Source organism: Triticum aestivum, chromosome 3A, assembly GCF_018294505.1.
Source record: "Triticum aestivum cultivar Chinese Spring chromosome 3A, IWGSC CS RefSeq v2.1, whole genome shotgun sequence".
NCBI lineage: Eukaryota > Viridiplantae > Streptophyta > Magnoliopsida > Poales > Poaceae > Triticum > Triticum aestivum.
Window position 1 is genome coordinate 691,106,734 of NC_057800.1, and position 19,922 is coordinate 691,126,655.

Here is a 19,922-nt window from a genome sequence, read left to right on the forward strand (position 1 = left end):
CAGCATACTGAGACCAGAACACCTTCTTCGTCGAGCTGCCCTCCTCGGTTCGGTAGAATGCGGCGGCATCGGACACGCTATGGGGCAAATCTGCGAATGCTCCTGGAGAGCTCCGGATTCGGGTAAGTAACAAGTAACTCACTTTTACATGTTTGCTTTTCATAAAGAATGCCTTACCCGCCGCTATCTTCTTCATTGCATCCACCTCCTGGAGGGCCTTCTGGGCTTCGGCCTTGGCAGACTTGGCATTTTCAATGGCCGCCGCGAGCTTGGACGCTCGCGTCTTCGAGTCAAGCTCCAAACTCTCATGTTTTTTCATGAGAGCCTGGAGCTCTTGCCGCACCTCGCCAACCTGCGCCTCATACTTCTCCCGCTCGGTGCGCTCCGTAGCCGCCCTCTTCTCGGCCTCAGACAGCGCTTGCTTAAGGGTCGCCACCTCAGTCGTGGCCCCTACAATAGCCACGTTAATCCTGTCATTTTTTGTAATTGCACCTTTTATATATATATTTCAATAAGGTATCTCTTAGCTTCCTTCTCCTCGAGCTGCCCCTTGGCAAGGCCGAGCTCTTGCTCGGACCGCTCGAGGTTTTGCTTCAGCGTGCCCACCTCCGCAGTCAGTGTGGCGGACGTTAGCAGTGAAGCCTGCATACACATATTGACTCCTTTTTTGTTAGACTCCTGCGAATTTTATTAGATCCTCTATTCGGCTTTTCTTTCCGAACGCCAAACAGAGCATCAGGGGCTACTGTCTATGCGGTAATATTTTTAGACATTCTTTACTTACCTCAAAGCCTGTTAAAAGGCTGGCACAGGCTTCAGTCAGTCCGCTCTTGGCGGACTGAACCTTCTGGATCACCGCACTCATAATAGTGCGGTGCTCCTCGTCGATGGAGGCGCCATTAAGCACCTCCAACAAATTGTCCGGTGCCTCCGGTTGGACGGAGGTCACCGGCTCGGTAGGCTTGCTCCTCTTGGAAGGAGGCTGCCTACCGGAGTCCGGAACCGTTGAAGGTTCCGACGTGGTGTCCGGCTCAAAGCCGGACTTGGAGCCCTGGGGGGATCTATCCCCTTTACTCCTGGAGTCCGGGAGGTCACCTTGCGGCTCCTCCAGGACCACCCTCTCCTGGCTTGGAACCTGTTGGGACGCCACCTCGGCGTCGTCCGTAGGGCGGGGGGAGGTAGCGGGCGGAAGTGAATTCACGTCCGACGAATCCAGGGAGCCGCTCGATGACTCGTCGAGCCCGGCCTTGGGCGGACTGCATAATTATATTCGACATAAGGAAAAGCTATGCAATAAAGGAATACTATGAGTTACTCTGGTATCCGGATACTTACGATTTCGCCGGGCGCTTGGCCCTGTGCGGCCACTCCTCTTCGCCGTCGTTGGCGTCGGTGGAGTAGTCCGGAGGAAGGGTCTTCCCCTTCTTGGACCCTTCAGCCTCCCTGGTCGTGGCGGCCTTCCTTTTCTTTCCTCCCCCCGCTGGAGGGGGAGAGGTTTCTTCTTCCTCCTCCTCGTCTTCACGGGAGGAGTGCGTCTCGGAGTCGTCGGATGATGAATCCGACACCTCCAGGCACCGGGCACTCTTTCGAGTCCCTGTGGCCTTCTTCTTGGCCTTCTTCTCCGGCACCACATAGGGTGCCGGAACCAGCAGCTTCGCCAAGCGAGCATCGGCTGGGTCTCCGGGCAAAGGAGCCGGACAGTTGATCTGTCCGGACTTCGCCTGCCAATCCTGTCAAAGGTAAGGGAGCTTAGATCCCACATAGAGTCAAACTACGAAAAACTAATACCCTATAAAAGGTAAAAATAGCTTACCGCACTAGCGTGACGCTGCGTGCTGAATCCGCGATCCTCGGTAGCAGATGCGGGAGCCTCGACGCCCTTGAATAGTGTCTTCCAGGCATCTTCGTACGTCGTGTCGAAGAGCCTGCTCAGAGTTCGGTGTTGTGCCGGGTCGAACTCCCACAGGTTGAAAGCCTATTGTTGACACGGAAGGATCCGGCGGATGAGCATAACCTGGACTACGTTGACAAGTTTGAGCTACTTGTTCACCAGGGTTTGGATGCATGTCTGCAGTCCAGTCACCTCTCCTTTATTGCCCCACGACAGGCCCGTCTCTTTCCAGGACGTGAGCTGCGTAGGGGGTCCGAATCGGAACTCGGGGGCTGCGACCCATTCAGGGTCGTGCGGCTCGGTGATGTAAAACCACCCCGATTGCCACCCCTTTAGGATCTCCACAAAGGAGCCCTCGAGCCATAGGACGTTGGGCATCTTGACCGCCATGGCACCTCCGCACTCCACCTGGTTGCCACGCATCACCTTTGGCTTGACATTGAAAGTCTTGAGCCATAGGCTGAAATGGGGGCGGATGCAGAGGAAAGCCTCGCACACGACGATAAACGCCGAGATGTTGAGGATGAAGTTCGGGGCCAGATCGTGAAAATCCAGGCCATAGTAGAACATGAGCCTCCGGACGAATGGGTGGAGAGGAAAGCCCAGTCCTCGGAGGAAGTGGGGAAGGAACACTACCCTCTCATGGGGCCTTGGGGTGGGGACGAGCTGCCCCTCTTCGGGAAGCCGGTGCGCGATGTCGTTAGACAAGTATCTGGCCTTCCTCGGCTTTTTGATGTGTCCCTCCGTGACGGAGGAGACCATCCACTTGCCTCCCGCTCCGGACATGCCTGGAGAAGGTTGAGGTGGGGAGTGCGGACTTGGGCGCTAGAGCTCGAGTGCACGAAAATGGATGAGCAAAGGAGGAAGAAGGCGTGGATGAAAAAGGTGTATTCTTATCCCCTTATATGGGCGGATGCGACTATGCGTCCCCACTAGCCTGATAAAACTCGCTTATCTCCCAAGCGCTGTAATCAATGGCGCGGTTGGGTTACCCACGCCCGTATTGATGAGAATCCCGAAATAAGGGGACACGATCTCTGCTTTGACAAGACGTGCCATGGAAACCGCCTCGCGAAACACGCTGAGGTGGGGCAGTAAAAACGATTCGAATAAAGGCTTGGTCATGGTGTGATGTCACGCTGCGGAATACGTCAGCAGATTAGATTTGTGTAAATATTATTCTCTCTATGGCAATATGTGGAAACTTATTTTGCAGAGCCGGACACTATCCTTTGTGTTCAAAATCTTCTATGAAGTACTTGGAGGAGGAACCCGCCTTGCAATGTCGAAGACAATCTGCGCGTCGGACTCGTCGTCATTGAAGCCTGGTTCAGGGGCTACTGAGGGAGTCCTGGATTAGGGGGTGTCCGGATAGCCGGACTATACCTTCAGCCGGACTCCTGGACTATGAAGATACAAGATTGAAGACTTCGTCCCGTGTCCGAAAGGGACTTTTCCTTGGCGTGGAAGGCAAGCTTGGAGATACGGATATATAGATCTCCTACCATTGTAACCGACTCTGTGTAACCCTAGCCCTCTCCGGTGTCTATATAAACCGGAGGGTTTTAGTCCGTAGGACGAACAACAATCATACCATAGGCTAGCTTCTAGGGTTTAGCCTCCATCGAGAGGGCCCGAACCTGGGTAAAAACATCGTGTCCCTTGTCTCATGTTACCATCCTGCTAGACGCACAGTTCGGGACCCCCTACCCGAGATCCGCCGATTTTGACACCGACACTCGCCAATAGACATGTGAAGGTCCCTCCCATCTTCCCAACATGTTCAAATGGGCTAGAAGACACAAAACACGTCTTGTTTCTGTGTCAGAACATGAAAAAGGTCTGGGATATGTTGGGTTTGTATGAGGTGATCAATAGAGCCTGTGTTGTTGACCGGGCGGGAGAGGCAGTTCTTGAATTTTTAATACTTATGCCAAACGAAGAAATATTTGAATTGGGACTCCAGAATACACGTGAATTGATCGTTATAACAGCTTGGTATTTATGGTGGGATAGACGTCAACTGGTTTATGAAGGAAAGTCTCAAGATGCATATCAATCTGCGATGGGGGCCCGTGCTATAGCGGCAAATTATGTTAAAGCAAACTCCCCTGAGGCGATCAGTAAGAAAGGGGGATGGCTTAGACCTCCTATGGGTTTTGTGAAGCTAAACGTTGATGCTTCTTTTGACCATGATCTTCTTAGAGGCACGGCGGGGGCAGTCCTGAGAGATGACAAAGGAAGGTTCATTGTTGGCGGAAGTTGGCGACTTGACTGGTGTGCGGATGTTCTAACAGCATAAGCATTGGCACTGCGGTTTGGCCTTACCCTACCACAGAAGGCGGGGTGCAACCGCCTTATTGTTAACTCTGATAATACGAAAGTGATTGACACGATGAAGAATGGAGGACAATCGGCGGGAGCGGTGACGGCAGTGTTTGATGATTGCTATTTTATGGCTTGCGAATTTACTATTACTAGATTTGAACATTGTAATACGGAAGCAAATAAAGTTGCTCATGAAATTGCTAGGCTAGCGAAATTCTCTGCGACTAGGGATTGGTTTAAGGAGCCCATGGTTGATATTGTATCTCTCCTCATTGATGATGTAACTGTTATTTCTAATTAATAAAGCTTAATGTTTTAAAAAAAACTGCTCCCTCCATCCCAAAATAAATGACTCAACTTTGTACTAACTTTAATACAAACTCGAGTCACTTATTTTGGAACTGAGGAAGTATCATATTTCTCCTTTCAAAAATAATTATTATATTTCTGTTGAGTTGTACTTCCTCTTGTTCTTTCTAGTCTGCATAAGTTTGGTCCGAAGTCAAAGTATCTCCACTTTGACCAAACTTACAGAAAAAAAGTATCAACATCCACAATGTCAAATTAATATTGTTAGATTGATTATGAAATGTAGTTTCATAATATATATATATATATATATATATATATATATATATATATATATATATATATATATATATATATATTTGCTTTATAGATGTTGATATTTTTTTAATATAAACTTTGTCAAACTTTGCAAAGTTTGAGTTGACACAAATCTAATATGCGGAGTAAAAAGGACAAAGGGAGTACAAGTGAGAAGAAGAGAGAGAAAGGAAGCGGGTTAATTCAGATCTATGGCATTGTCGACCTAGACACCTTGGTCATGACATTCTTCGTCTGCTTGCATCATCTTCTTCAGTTCGATGCAATAAAACAATAAATGAGCATAATTTTAGTCACATGTGTTAGTTTGGGTGCCATGTTCATTTCCCCTTTCAGCCCTCGCTAGTTGCACGGTTCGTCCTTTTGAACTTATACATTGAGATATCTGGACTTCCCCATTAAAAGCCATCCAGACTAGTTGTCGAACCAGCATTCTCGGGGTCATCCTTTCCATCGCGCTCTCCCTCACCTATAGGATTCGTCAACTTGAAGTGAAGAACGCTTTCTTGCATCGGTCGTTGTTCAAGGTCGTCTTCCATTGCTAGCTTACGAGGTCTGTCCTCCCCCAACTATGTGTGCCGCCTCAACAACTCTCTCTACGGGGTTTTGCAGGGACTCTCTAGTACATGTCATTCACACGTCTCGACATCATCTATGAAGTGCAGTTCGTCTGCCTCCACATACATGACCAATGTAGTACCTCTTATTGGTTCAATGGGTACATGCAGTGCCCCCTACCTCAAATCACCGTCATGTCGACACATGACAATGTCAACACAGTTTACATGTCTACGAGACCAGTGCAACATCCGTGAACGAAACACATCGGGATTGACTCGTACTTGGACGCCAAGCACGGGCACATACAGAATCCTTCTTCAACAAGATACGGTATCCCTCACCTCCTCCATCAAGGGCGTACTAAAGACAGAGAATAGCCTGTTAAAAAAACAGAAAATAGAAAGAATAAATAGCCCCGTAGGTAGCCATCGTGAGTGGTTGGTTCGTGGCTGCTAACTAAACAAGTTCTTTGTTTCATGTCATCATGCATATGGGGGCGGCTAAGAACGTATCTTATGATCTCTGGGTAGAAAATGTGAAACATGCCAAAGTTAGCTCGATCGGGCAACGAATTGCGAGTCCACATGGTGATGGGGGCCTCATCCGTATCGATGACTAGTTTCGGATCTGCGATTGGCGTAGGTATAGGTGGAGGCAGCCCACCACAAACACATGGAAAATCATTTCCTGAAGCAGACTGCTTTGACAACGGCGTACAAAGAAACAGAAAACAAATCCCTAGCTCCCAGCAACCGTCAATTGTCTGATCCGTGAATACTATTATTATTATTTTTCAAGGGGGAGGCTGCTAACAAAGCTGAAGACTCCTCCGTATACAAATAAGTGTCCAGACATTTCAAATTGTCAACTTACTCGATCGGCACGTAAGAGACCTCAGCTAGCTGTTACTACGAAAAATATGTTGTGAGCTTAGGCTTTGGTGCACCTCCTTATCTAGTCAACTATTTATGCATCAAGATTCATGCAAAGACTTTTATCTTTTTTGTTTCTTTCATAAAGAACATATGAACTTCAAACTTCGCAGCACAACAAAACATTCTAACTAAAATGTGGGAAAAAACATTCAGATTTTTCGTGCATCATAAATACTAAAAATAACATTTTTGAATAAAGAATATCTCATTTTGTATATTTATGTCGATCAAAAAAATCTAAGTTTTTTTCTCACATTGTAGTAAGAATGTTTTGCTACCTTGCAAAGTTTGAAGTTTATATGTTGTTTTATGTGGAAGAGACAAAAAAAGAAAATTTCACGTAGTAAGTTAGTAGTCTAGCACAGATCTCAAAGCTATATTGGAGGGCAGGGATAGGAGGTGTCCATGAGCCGAAGCTCTAAACTGGAGCAACTAGCTGGATGCCAAACCATCTGATACTAGGGAATAGGGATACAACCATACAATGGTTTGCCTGCAATGTCTTTGAGAAATATTATCTCTAGTGAGACGAAAACAATAACCCCCATGAAAGCAAGTTCACAACACAACGCCACAAGCGCTGTGCTACAAAAGCCACAAAATCCTGCTCCAGCCGGATGCAACAGACCCATGGCACATGCACAACCACGCCATATATGAGAATGTACTAGTACAAGCATACAAGAGATATTAGAGTTTCAGAAAGCAAGTACAACACACAATCATAGTCTTACACTAGATCAACAAGCGCAGAGTCGTCACAAACACAACGTCTTGATTACATAAATCATAAAGGACATACGACGACCAAGGGTAGCTCCTTCATCACCTTTAGACCATCTTGCTCTCCTTCATCTAGGGTATTGCAGTAGCAGGCCGCTCCAGGATGCCAGCATGCATAAGCAGCACCCAGATGTGGGTCACAAACTCGCCACCTTCAGCAAGAAGTTCAATGTGACCAGCCACATTATCAGACGGGGCGATATACACCAGCATCTCTGCCCAGAAATCGGCCAATAGTTCCCAACGGATCATGTGATTCTCCATGCTCTCCAACAACTTCCCTAGCCTGACACCCTTGCTCAACAGATGCGCGGACGTTGCCTCTGTTGCAGCAGTTGCATCCGCTACGCTTGACGGAACTTCATCAACGACATTGTACAGTTCTCTAAGCTTTTCATACCTCTCCCTTGGTGATACGAGTCCTTGAAGAGTTTTCTTTGCTTGTGCCTCCAGCTCGTCAAGCGTACACTCTGAAACTATCAGACGGCCTGGTAGCAACGTCGGAGCACAAGCTACCAAGTATGCGACATACTTGGACAAGCTAGTGGCGACACCTCGGTTTGGATGCATATCATTTTCATTGGGGCCTGCGATTGTTTCGATCTCGCAGTAGCCAGTCGCGACATGCCATACCAATATGCTGTGAGTGAGAGTAAATTCATCGTCAGTCTGACATGCCCAGCATAGCTCATCACTCATGCCATGTCTCATCAACGCCGATGCTCCATTTGATAGATGCCCGTTGATTGAGTTCTTGATAACCCGTGCGACTGCCTTCTTCACCTCCATTTGCAACTCTACAGGATTGCCGGTCTTCCTACTCTGAAAGCGTTGCTTCAACCGATCCCAAGAACTGGAGCTGAAGGAATCAAGGACTGAGTACTGGCCAATGGTGTTGCGCCAATAGTGAAGCCAGCGGTGAGGTCTCCCTAGAAGCAAAAGAACCTTCTTTATTCGGTCATTTTTTTGCCAGGATGGATTTGTTGCATACGTACAAACCAAGGATACTTTTGACCAGTCGGAGGCAAAATAAGAACATATCTGCAACAGCTCGAATAGTGACAGTGCAACCAAGGCTGCTACGGTTACCACAACGTCACATGTGCTGGTTTCGACCAAGAGATCATCCAAAATAGAAACTTGCTTGTTGGAAACACTAATAGCCCATGTACCCACACCAATACAGACAACTGTGATGGCAAATGAGGTAGCACAATAGTACTTCTTACTTCCATACATAATGGCAGCATACTTGGTGAAGAAGAAGTCATATAGAAAAGCAAGCTCTGCTTCAATCACTTGGAATGCTCTTTCATAGTCTTGTTCTGTTTGCAGCAGTCCATCAAGAACAAGAGCACGAGACTTGTCAAGCTTAGATTCAGGACAGCTGTAACCGAAGTATCGCCGAACCACAAGATGGAACAGAGCAAATGAGAGACATAGATCTTTGAGGCGACGGATATGAGGACTGTTGGAAGATGACAAGACACCGATGTTGTCGCACCAAATTTTATCAAGTGTTACTGGAGAATAGCTATTTCCCGTTGCATTGTGTATGAGAACTGGATACTTGTATCCCTGCATGGTGCGGGGGTTGTAGGACGTGCTGGTTTGGTGCTCACGCTTCATGTAGTCGGCCAGCCACTTGATGCCATTCTCTGCCGTTGGTTTGCTCGCTAAGGATGCAGCATCAATGTGGTAATCGATTCTCGTTGCCCATGTCCACACAAAAATAAAGGTCATGACTAAACCAATGCGCCCAAGAAGGTCCTTAGCGGCAAAAGCAAAGTTGCCTAAAACAATGCCCATGTAGAACATGGACAAGAAAATGTCGCATTTGAGCTTCATCGTGCTGTTCTCACCAAGCTTCTGGACTGATATTGCCATGGTACCCCCAAAATAAAGCATGGCCAGAAACATCGCCCACACTAGGAAAAGTCCGTTCTTGATTAGCTGCTGCTGCATCAATCCTTTTTTTTCTTCGAAAAGGGGGTTTTCCCCAGCCTCTGCATCAGAAAGATGCATCAATCCTAGTGTGTAGGAGAGAAGTGGAAAGGACAGTAAGAGCACTCCCTCAACTCCATATCTGATAACTATGCTCTTACAATGACGCCGCATGGGCGCTCCAATGGCAAGGACGATCATAAACACAGCCGCCACCATCACGAAACCTTCCACGCGGTATATGTTGTTCCTTGGTTTCAGATGGTAGTTGATTCAAAGCTCCATGTAGTTTCTGCATACTCGTTCTTCCATGGTTGTATTCATTTCCCTCTGCATATGTATTCAGGTAGAGTGTGAAAAATGATATGCAGTCCGGACAAATATATTCTCCCTCTGTTTTTTATTTCTCATATTATATTTGTCCTAAGTCAAACTTTATAGAAAAAAAACATACTTACAATAACCAGAATGATATTTTGTTCACACCCGGGCTCATCCGAGCCTGGGAGCCAAAATGATAATTTTGCCATGATGTTGAGTAAAAAGAGCATGGTAACTGTGTATAAAAGTTACCATGATGGGTACGTGAATATGTGCCATCATGCTCTTAAAAGGTACACATCATGGCACAAAAATTAGGATTGTTTTTACTAAAAACATGGCAAAATTAGGGTTTTGCCATGCCAAATTTGATAAATGTGCCACATGATCAATGTTTGCCATGGTATTCTACAAAATGAAAATGGCATGTTAGAGTTATTTTGCCATGGAATGTACAATAAAAATACCATGGTGAATACAAAAAAAAATGGGACTTGCCATGCTAATTAGTAGAATTACCATGGTCTAAATAGTAGAATTTCCATGGTGTAAGTAATTTCTACAAGTGATTGCCACAGAACTAGTTAAGGGTTCCATGCTAACATCACCAAGGAACACACGAAAAAAAATAACATCAATGTGAAAACAAAATGGTGTGCTAGAGCTCATAATAAAGTTGCATTCTATGTTAATTCTTCTCCGCAATGCTTCTTTCTTCTAAGATCATCACCTAGATAATTTATAGAAATAATAATTAGCTTTTGTTTGACCTGAGGCCATTTGTGAGAGCTTATAGAGACATTGCGCATCTATGGTACAAGGCACAGAAATGGGTACTACATGTACAACAAACAGAAACAGGATCAGTCACGCCTCAAAAAATGCATTCCACATCCGGGTACCTTAAATTAGAAATCTCGAATCCATGTTATTACATGCAACACAGCAATCTTTAAGCGGAGCTTCGTCCGGTTTCGCTCCTCGCTCGCCGGGCTCCGCCCTGACCATGTCCGGCAGCAAGTTGCGCTACCCAGAGTGTTGGTCCGGTCGCCGGCAACGTAGAGTAGGGCATGGGACACGAGCTGGCTCATGGAACTTAAGGCATCGTCGCCTCCCATGCCCTACTCTTCCTCGTCGGAGCCCGGAACCCGAACGGTGCCGGTGGATGTCAAATCGATGACGCATCCGTCCTAGGACGAGCCGCGGACGTCCACCACGATGCGGTTGTGGCGCCCGGACTGATGCGCCATACTGGGCACCAGAGAATGCGATGCTCTCTCGCCGACGTCCGCCGCCGCGAGGGATGTCGCCGCCTCCCGCGCCTGGTGCCGTGCACGGGGGGCACACCGTGCCATGGCCTCGTCGAACGAGGCCCATGGTGTGTCTCGATGCTCGGCGTGCCAATGTACCGGTTGCGTGTCCGCCAGCGCGTTCGGACGCTAGACGAACCGCACGGCCTCCGGCGAGGCAGCTACAGCTGGCCCAGTGTCGGATCCATACGCCATTTGGGCGGATGCAATGGATTCCCGGCGAAATGAGTTCGAGCGCAGCCGTGCACGGGCCTCCTCTCGGGCGCGGTAGAGCGCAAGCCGGACGGCCATCTCCTCCTCGAGGCCGCGTGGGATGAACTCGGTGTCGATGGATCTGGATTGAAGAACTCGAATCCGCTACCCGCCATGTCGGAGACAGCCGGAAGTCGCCGGAGACGAGTTTGGGTGACGAAGGGGAGTGAAGTGAAGTGGCTAGGTTTAAATTTCGTGACCAGGCAGCCTGCCCGAACGTATGAGGCGGGTTTGAGGCGCCCGACTGAAGATGCTCTAAGTTGACTGAGATGGATAACATAGAAAGAGCGTAGTTCCTCGCCTTTCGAGCTTCATATTCCGCTAACAAATAGATGTATGCAAGCTAACAATTTCCTTACTCTGCCAACAATAGATGGGCCCTTTTTCCTAGTTCGCCCATGGGCCTCGAAGTTTTTTTCCTTTGACTTTGTGCATGCTGATCTTGAAAGGAGCTCCTATATAGCGCTGCGAGCGCCGATTCGCGCCTGCGGGGACGCGAACTGGGCCAGCCCAGGAAACGGAGCGAGGCACAGCGATGTTGTTAGATCGCCAAAATTGTCCGAAAATGTGGTAAAGCCAGGATTCAAACTCTGACTACATGTGCGGTCAAATTCGAACACAACCACTAGGCCAATCAATCCACCCTTTGACTTTGGGCCTCGAAGTTTTTTTCCTTTGACTTTGTGCATGCTGATCTTGAAAGGAGCTCCTATATAGCGCTGCGAGCGCCGATTCGCGCCTGCAGGGACGCGAACTGGGCCGGCCCAGGAAACGGAGCGAGGCACAGCGATGTTGTTAGATCACCAAAATTGTCCGAAAATGTGGTAAAGCCAGGATTCGAACTCTGACTACATGTGCGGTCAAATTCGAACACAACCACTAGGCCAATCAATCCACCCTTTGACTTTGGGCCTCGAAGTTTTTTTCCTTTGATTTTGTGCATGCTGATCTTGAAAGGAGCTCCTATATAGCGCTACGAGCGCCGATTCGCGCCTGCAAGGACGCGAACTGGGCCGGCCCAGGAAACGGAGCGAGGCACAGCGATGTTGTTAGATCACCAAAATTGTCCGAAAATGTGGTAAAGCCAGGATTCGAACTCTGACTACATGTGCGGTCAAATTCGAACACAACCACTAGGCCAATCAATCCACCCTTTGACTTTGGGCCTCGAAGTTTTTTTCCTTTGATTTTGTGCATGCTGATCTTGAAAGGAGCTCCTATATAGCGCTGCGAGCGCCGATTCGCGCCTGCAGGGACGCGAACTGGGCCGGCCCAGGAAACGGAGCAAGGCACAGCGATGTTGTTAGATCACCAAAATTGTCCGAAAATGTGGTAAAGCCAGGATTCGAACTCTGACTACATGTGCGGTCAAATTCGAACACAACCACTAGGCCAATCGATCCACCCTTTGACTTTGGGCCTCGAAGTTTTTTTCCTTTGATTTTGTGCATGCTGATCTTGAAAGGAGCTCCTATATAGCGCTGCGAGCGCCGATTCGCGCCTGCAGGGACGCGAACTGGGCCGGCCCAGGAAACGGAGCGAGGAACAGCGATGTTGTTAGATCACCAAAATTGTCCGAAAATGTGGTAAAGCCAGGATTCGAACTCTGACTACATGTGCGGTCAAATTCGAACACAACCACTAGGCCAATCAATCCACCCTTTGACTTTGGGCCTCGAAGTTTTTTTCCTTTGATTTTGTGCATGCTGATCTTGAAAGGAGCTCCTATATAGCGCTGCGAGCGCCGATTCGCGCCTGCAGGGACGCGAACTGGGCCGGCCTAGGAAACGGAGCGAGGCACAGCTATGTTGTTAGATCACCAAAATTGTCCGAAAATGTGGTAAAGCCAGGATTCGAACTCTGACTACATGTGCGGTCAAATTCGAACACAACCACTAGGCCAATCAATCCACCCTGTTTATTCTGAGGACAAATAGTCCTTATTATATACCCAACCTGTATTATTTATGATAAAATGAAAATAAAAAAGAAAAAATGAATGCACAATATAAAAAACGTGAATTTCAAGAAAGTTCATTAAATCGAAAAGGTTCGTACAAACTGAAAAAAAAATCATGAATTTGGGAAATCTACACGAATTTGAAAAAGTTTGTAAAATTTAGGATAAAGTTCATGAAATTTCGAAAAAAGGTCACAAATTTGGAAATGAAAATAGTTTACCGATTTTGAACAAAACATTCATCAATTTTGAATAGAAATGTTCATAAAATTTGAAAAAACAGTTCACTGATTTGAAAAAAGTTTGCTGATTTTGAAAAAGTTCATTAGCTTAGAAAAGTTTCATCAAAAATTGAAAAAAGTTCATCGAAATGGAAAAAAATTCATCGATTTTGAAAAAGGTTCATCCAAATTGAAAAAAGGTTCACCGAATTTTAAAAGGTTCATAGGATTTCAAAAAAGTTCATCAAATTTGAAAAAAAAGTTCATCAAATTCAAAAGGATGCAGGGGGAACCTGTTCGTACAAAAAAACAGAAAACTAAAAAGGGAAATGGAAAATAGAAAAAAAGAAAAAAGAGAATAAAAGAAAGGAAAGGTTGTAACTTACCAAAACCTGCTGTGTGGCGGGGTGGTACCGCAAGCATGGAACGACGAGTGAGGTCCCAGGTTCGAAACCTGGCCTATCGCTATTTTGCGTTATATAAAAACATATAGAGGAAGAAAAACCTGGAGCAACCATACATGGGTCGGCCCAGCACGAGGCGTTGCAGTGCTAAATAGGAAACTCCGCTGAGCTTTGCTACACATACAGGTAATTACGGACTGGGATTAATTACATGCTGACATGGCAAAGGGGGCCACCTCGGTGGGAAATGGTGGGGAGCGAGTCGGACGTGTAAAACGCTGGAATTTTATATCTTTTAATTAATCTATCTATTAACTTTTATTTATCCTGGACATAATTTGTATTTTTGCTTCTTACCTCCGTAATTTGGTCCGTTCTTAGTCCGTCATCGTTATGTTTCGTAGGTCATCCCAACCTTCGATCCGATTCAAAAAAGCCCTACGTCACCTCAACCTTCGATCAACATGTGCCAGAAAATAAAACAAGGTATTTGTATTGGGCCCATAGCCCGCCAGGCCTTTTCTGGGTCGCGCGTAAGAAAAATAACTACGTCGGGGATCCAACACGTGACCTCCTATCCTACGGAACGACATAGCAACCAACGCAAAGTTATTTCATGTGAAATTAGTCCCACATGGTTTCTTTAAACAGATTTGTACCAGTTTATATCCAAGCAAGTCTTCTGTATCATCAGCAAGTCGCTTAAAAAAGGACGGCGAGAGAGCGGACACGAAGGAAGGATGAATTTGAGGGCTGATTTGTGGGTGTTAAAGGAAAGAAGAACACTTGTGTGGAGGAAGGATTTGAGGACGAATTTGGTATTAAAGGAAAGAATTGAAGGCTATCTTTATGGGTTAAGAAATTATAAAGGAAGTAAGGATGCATTTCAGGTAAGTAAAGGAAGGAATTTGAGGCAGATTTGTGGGTATTAAAGGAAAGAATTTGAAGGCTATCTTTCTGTAGGCTATGTGAATGAAATTATAATGGAAGGAAGATTTCGGGATGGTTGGCTGCATGGATATTCACATGCAATAGAGGGAAGGCAGAAAAATATAAAGTGAGACAAACGACACTGCCCTTTTTTTAATTTCGCCGGCAATCAAGAATTTAAAAATTAGTTTCCATCGAGGGTGACTAGCTGTTTATTTATTAAGTTTACTTAGCCAGTAAATACGCATGTGTGTGCAGTACAAAAAATCATGTTACCCTTTAGACCTTATTTAGGCGGGACAAGTGCAGGACATGCCCTTTCTTCATGAAACAAGTCCACAACATTGCAAGTTGAAAGTGAGCAGCAGTAGGGGGTTGTTACGGACCAGGTGCGGGGAGTGTCTCACAGAGGGCAGCCCTCGCTTCCAGCTCGACAATATAAGTCTAAGCATTATCTTGCGTCGGCGCGGTTCAATGACAGATGAGCAGTGCAGTGGCCAAACTCAATGCCTAGGGATTGACCACATTCGGACGTTTTTTTGATCATGTCGACACGGCTCGATGAGTGCATGAAAAAGGATAAACGACAACTCGGATGGGACGGCATATTGAAATTAAACCTGGTCAAACCCCGGGCCGGGCCGGGCTTTGTAAAGCCCGAAGCAAAAATCCCAAGCCCCGGCCCGGCCCGGCCCGGCCCGAAGCACATGAACAGTGCCATTTTTCAATTAAAATAATTATATTTTGGGTATTAAAATAATAAACTATACCTATATTTTGAATAAAATATAGATTTATGGCTGTTTCGGGCTTTTTCCGGGCTTTCGGGCCAGGCTTCGGGCGGGAAAATGGAGCTCGAGCCCAGCCCGGATGCCGGGCTTTCGGGCTCGGGCCTCTAGGCCGGGCTGCCCATGCACATGTCTAATTGAAATAGAGGGCATATGCATGTGGGCGGTCTTCAAAAATGATTATTTAGTAGATGTCTACATTTTTTCTTTCCCGTAACAACGCACGGGCATATCTTGCTAGTTTACTAATAAAGAAAGGTGATATTCTTAGTCTGTCATGCTATTTTATAGTAAACCCTTGGATGCTTCTAGTAATCAAACAGCAGTTCAGTTTTAAGGTACATTTTTGCTTTTGCAGAAAATCCTTGATAATTCTGGTAATTAACCTGCAAGTCAGTTTTAAGTCAGATTTTCGCTTTTGCAAAACCCCTATGATATTTGGGTTAATCAACCCTCAAAAGTTATCAAATGCTTTAAAAAAATATTCATATCTTTTAAACTTTAACTTCAAATTTAACATGTTATATATGTGGGATTTGATTAAAAAATATGTAGAATTTGAATATGATGTTATTTTACTTGTTAACTGTTTTAAAAATGCTATTTAGGATGCAACCTTAATCAGCAATGCATGATCCGTCTTTCTTTCATACCGGTGTTGATCCGGATTGGAAATGAATACCTGAGGGAACAAGCATTGAGCATGAAAGAAACCATCTATACCGTGCATGCATGTCTCGCCGTGACCTCATGGAAAACATAAGCAGATTTGTCATATTGTATCGCGAGATATACGCCTTAGGATTGACAACATTCAAACGCATTGTGATTGTATGAGCACTGAGGCCACAGTCGTGCAGGTTGGGAAGGATGATATGTGGCAGCAAAGATAGTAGTGGCGGAGCCAGGAATTTGGTGCTGGGTATTCCTATAATTTATTTTTTTTGCAAAGCAATATAAATAGGACAACAAATGTGTTGTAAGATAGCAACATCAATGACTCAATGACCATATAAGTTCCGTAACAATCCTGTAACGGGCCCGTATGTCTATTGCACTGACACATGCGAGTTGCGACAACAGACATTAGCGAGTCGGACATGTAAAACACTGGAACTTTCGGCTAAAATGATCTTGTATTTATTTATTTATATCTTCTAATCTTTTAATTAATCTATCTATTAACTTTTATTTATTTACTAATAAAGAAAGGTGATATTCTTAGTCTGTCATGCTATTTTGTAGTAAACCCTTGGATGCTTCTAGTAATTAAACAGCAGTTCAGTTTTAAGGTACATTTTTGCTTTTGCGGAAAATCCTTGATAATTCTGGTAATCAACCTGCAAGCCAGTTTTAAGTCAGATTTTTGCTTTTGCAAAACCCCTATGATATTTGGGTTAATCAACCCTCAAAACTTATCAAATGCTTTAAAAAAATATTCATATCTTTTAAACTTTAACTTCAGATTTAACATGTTATATATGTGGGATTTGATTAAAAAATATGTAGAATTTGAATATGATGTTATTTTACTTGTTAACTGTTTTAAAAATGCTATTTAGGATGCAACCTTAATCAGCAATGCATGATCCGTCTTTCTTTCATATCGGTGTTAATCCGGATTGGAAATGAATACCTCAGGGAACAAGCATTGAGCATGAAAGAAACCATCTATACCGTGTATGCATGTCTCGCCATGACCACACGGAAAAAACAAGCAGATTTGTCATATTGTACCGCGAGATATACGTCTTAGGATTGACAACATTCAAACGCGTTGTGATTGTGTGAGCACTGAGGCCATAGTCGTGGAGGTTGGGAAGGATGATATGTGGCAGCAAAGATAGCAGTGGCGGAGCCAGGATTTTGGTGTTGGGTATTCCTATAAATTTTTTTTGCAAAGCAATATAAATAGGACAACAAATGTGCTGTAAGATAGCAACATCAATGACTCAATGACCATATATAGATAATAGTAGCAAAATATCATTGTAGCAATATCTCTAACAATTAAGAAAGATTAATAGCCCCATCATATCCTTGCCCACGGACCATTGCAAAGCTCAAATTGCATGTCCTTTTGTAGCTTTAAGTGTCAAAGAGGAAGTATAGGACAACAAATGTGCTGTAAGATAGCAACATCAATGACTCAATGACCATATATCGATAATAGTAGCAAAATATCATTGTAGCAATATCTCTAACAATTAAGAAAGATTAATAGCCCCATCATATCCTTGCCCACGGACCATTGCAAAGCTCAAATTGCATGTCCTTTTGTAGCTTTAAGTGTCAAAGAGGAAGTATAGCTCACAACATCTGAAATTAGCGCCATAGATAAGACTAACCAGATTCAGCGATAGACGAAGGTTGTGGAATATTCAGAGAGATCAGCTAATGTATGTAAAACATCGAGAGCTGAGCATTCATCTGCACAACAAAGACCAATCAGCAATCAGGTAATTGGGACCAAAGGTTTGGGCTATATAGATATGAAAGCAGAGCGAGGGCTGCCTGCAAGCCATCCAACAGGGTCGATTTAGAATAGGAAGATTATAAATGATTGCTGTTATTGGCAAGATTGAAACATTGCTGACGGTAAACGCAGTGGCTAAAACTAAACAAGTACAAGATTCATGCAGAAAAGTAACCAAAATCACACAATATACCTATCGTATCTAATCTGGCCCATAGCAACATACAAAACAACATCCTACACTGTCCTAAACAGACTAACACCGACAACCTATTTCTGTGTTCAGTTTCAAAAGCTTTACAATGCTGGGTTTTCAGCAGAGTATATGCTAGTATTACCCAATGAATTAGGCTGTCTGAACTAACCCAGATTTTCCTAGTTTCTCTCAAATAAATTTTAAATCACGGCATGACAGGAATCAACTAGCGTTCTAGAAATGAAATTCAGATATACAACAAATAGTTCTTCCAAAGAATGAGCGAGAATGTTGCTGCTGCTCTGCTCTGGTACTGGTAGTCTGGTACAGCACAATTAATCCCAAGAAGCAAGGCACTGAAAAGTAAAGTAATCGGCACGAACATTCGGGTGCCGGATGGGCTGCTCTGTCGTTTTGCGCTGTGGGCTCCTAGTGTGTGATATTTCGGAAACAGATGTAGGTTTCAGTTCGTACACATCGAGAGCTGAATTGGATTTCCGAAATATCACACACTAGATCTCCCAAGATAATCTGCTATATCGTGCAGCGAAACAGAAAATATCACCCGCTAGACTTCCCAAGATAATCCGCCATATTGCGCACGACCGAGTGGGTTTGTGCACGTTCAGCAGCAGAATTAGCTCCAGCATGGATGAATGGATTGAGGTGAGATCTTACCGGTGACCACTGAAGAGCGTGCGTCCTGGTGCGGCAGCAGGAGAGGGACGTTCGTGTGGGCTCCGGAGGGTGGAGGCTGATCTCCGGCGCTGGTTTGGAACACAGAAGAAGCAGGAGTAGCAGTCTAGCAGAATGAAGCGGGATCTCTTTGTGCCCTACACTAAAATGCACTGCGCAGGTCAATAATTGGAACCGAAACTCTGTTTTAGCGTGGCCCAGCATTCAACCTACTGTTTCGATAAGAAATAATGCTATCAACCTACTGTTCCGATAAGATCCGGTGTCCCACACGGATCGACCTCCAACCCTAAGCCAGACAACTAGCTGGCCCAGTAATTGATCGTCTCGTAACATTCTCCACACCAAGCAGTACTGCTGCGCCAATTACCTCTGCCAGTGTCATTTCCCGTTCACGAGCTTTGATTCGCAGTTGACAAATGGTAGGAACTAGTAGGAAGAACCCAGGGTATCCTCCAGCGTCCCCACCTTTCGTTCCCATCCCCCTCGAGTCCACCGCTGCCACACATCGCGCCGGCCGATGCAGCCGGCCCCGCCTCCGTGCCGCCGTGTCCCGCTGCCCCCCTCCCGTCCGCCAACTCACGTTCTCCTCCGCATGCGAGCAGGCCGGCTGGAAACCTGAGCAGCGGCGCCGTTGTTCTCCGCCCCTCTTGCCTGCGTGATTTTCCTTTTCCTGCACGCTGGCCTTGGCCGTGAGGTTTTCGCCTTTTCGGCCAGCCGTCAGGCAGTCATGGACGGGGGTTCATAGGGAGGGGCAGGGGACGCTGAAGACGAAGATGGAGGAAAGAGATACGTCGATCTGTCGACGGCCAGAAGTGACGGAGCGGCAGTAGCTCCAGCCCCATGCGCGCGTATGGTTCCCGCCTTCCTGTGATCGGGTGATTCAGTTCCCGGGTGTTAGACACGGGCCTCGGCCTCGATAGCCTACTAGTCCTGGCTCTAGATCAGATGAAAGTAGCGCTTGATGGTGATCGATCGAACTGAGGAACAAGTCGTGCAACCCCGGCTCGTGCATGTGAAATTGGCTCTTTGCTACTGAACTGTGTTCGCGTGCGTAAATGAGAGGCGTTCCTGCATATTAATACTGAAGAAAGAGAAGACACATGACATGAATATAAATGGTTACCTCAGGTAATCTCAGAAAATTTAGCTGGTATGACCGATGGAAAAGCTAATCCTTGTAGCTTGTAAATGTTACGACCATACTTTTTCAGTCATGAGTAATAAATATGCTTGATGCAAACATGTTTTCTTTAGTCACATTTTTTGTTGCCATCTATAGTAGTTGTAGTTGCACAC

At 45.6% G+C, this 19,922-nt stretch overlaps 1 protein-coding gene across 2 annotated transcripts; it reads right to left on the minus strand.

The window, feature by feature from the left end:
- Nucleotides 1–6,995: 6,995 nt before the first annotated feature.
- On the minus strand, nucleotides 6,996–18,771 carry LOC123063262 (uncharacterized). Of its 2 annotated transcripts, XM_044487005.1 has the most exons (4): nucleotides 18,606–18,771; nucleotides 17,604–17,685; nucleotides 9,231–9,399; nucleotides 6,996–9,131 (listed from the first exon to the last, which is right to left on the minus strand). In XM_044487005.1, exon 4 carries the CDS (start codon nucleotides 9,088–9,090, stop codon nucleotides 7,198–7,200), a length of 1,893 nt encoding a protein of 630 aa, XP_044342940.1. In that variant the 5' UTR covers nucleotides 9,091–9,131; nucleotides 9,231–9,399; nucleotides 17,604–17,685; nucleotides 18,606–18,771; the 3' UTR covers nucleotides 6,996–7,197. The 2 variants fall into 2 exon arrangements, with proteins under 2 accessions (XP_044342940.1, XP_044342939.1); XM_044487004.1 differs by having other exon boundaries at nucleotides 6,996–9,399.
- Between the last annotated feature and the right edge of the window lie 1,151 nt (nucleotides 18,772–19,922).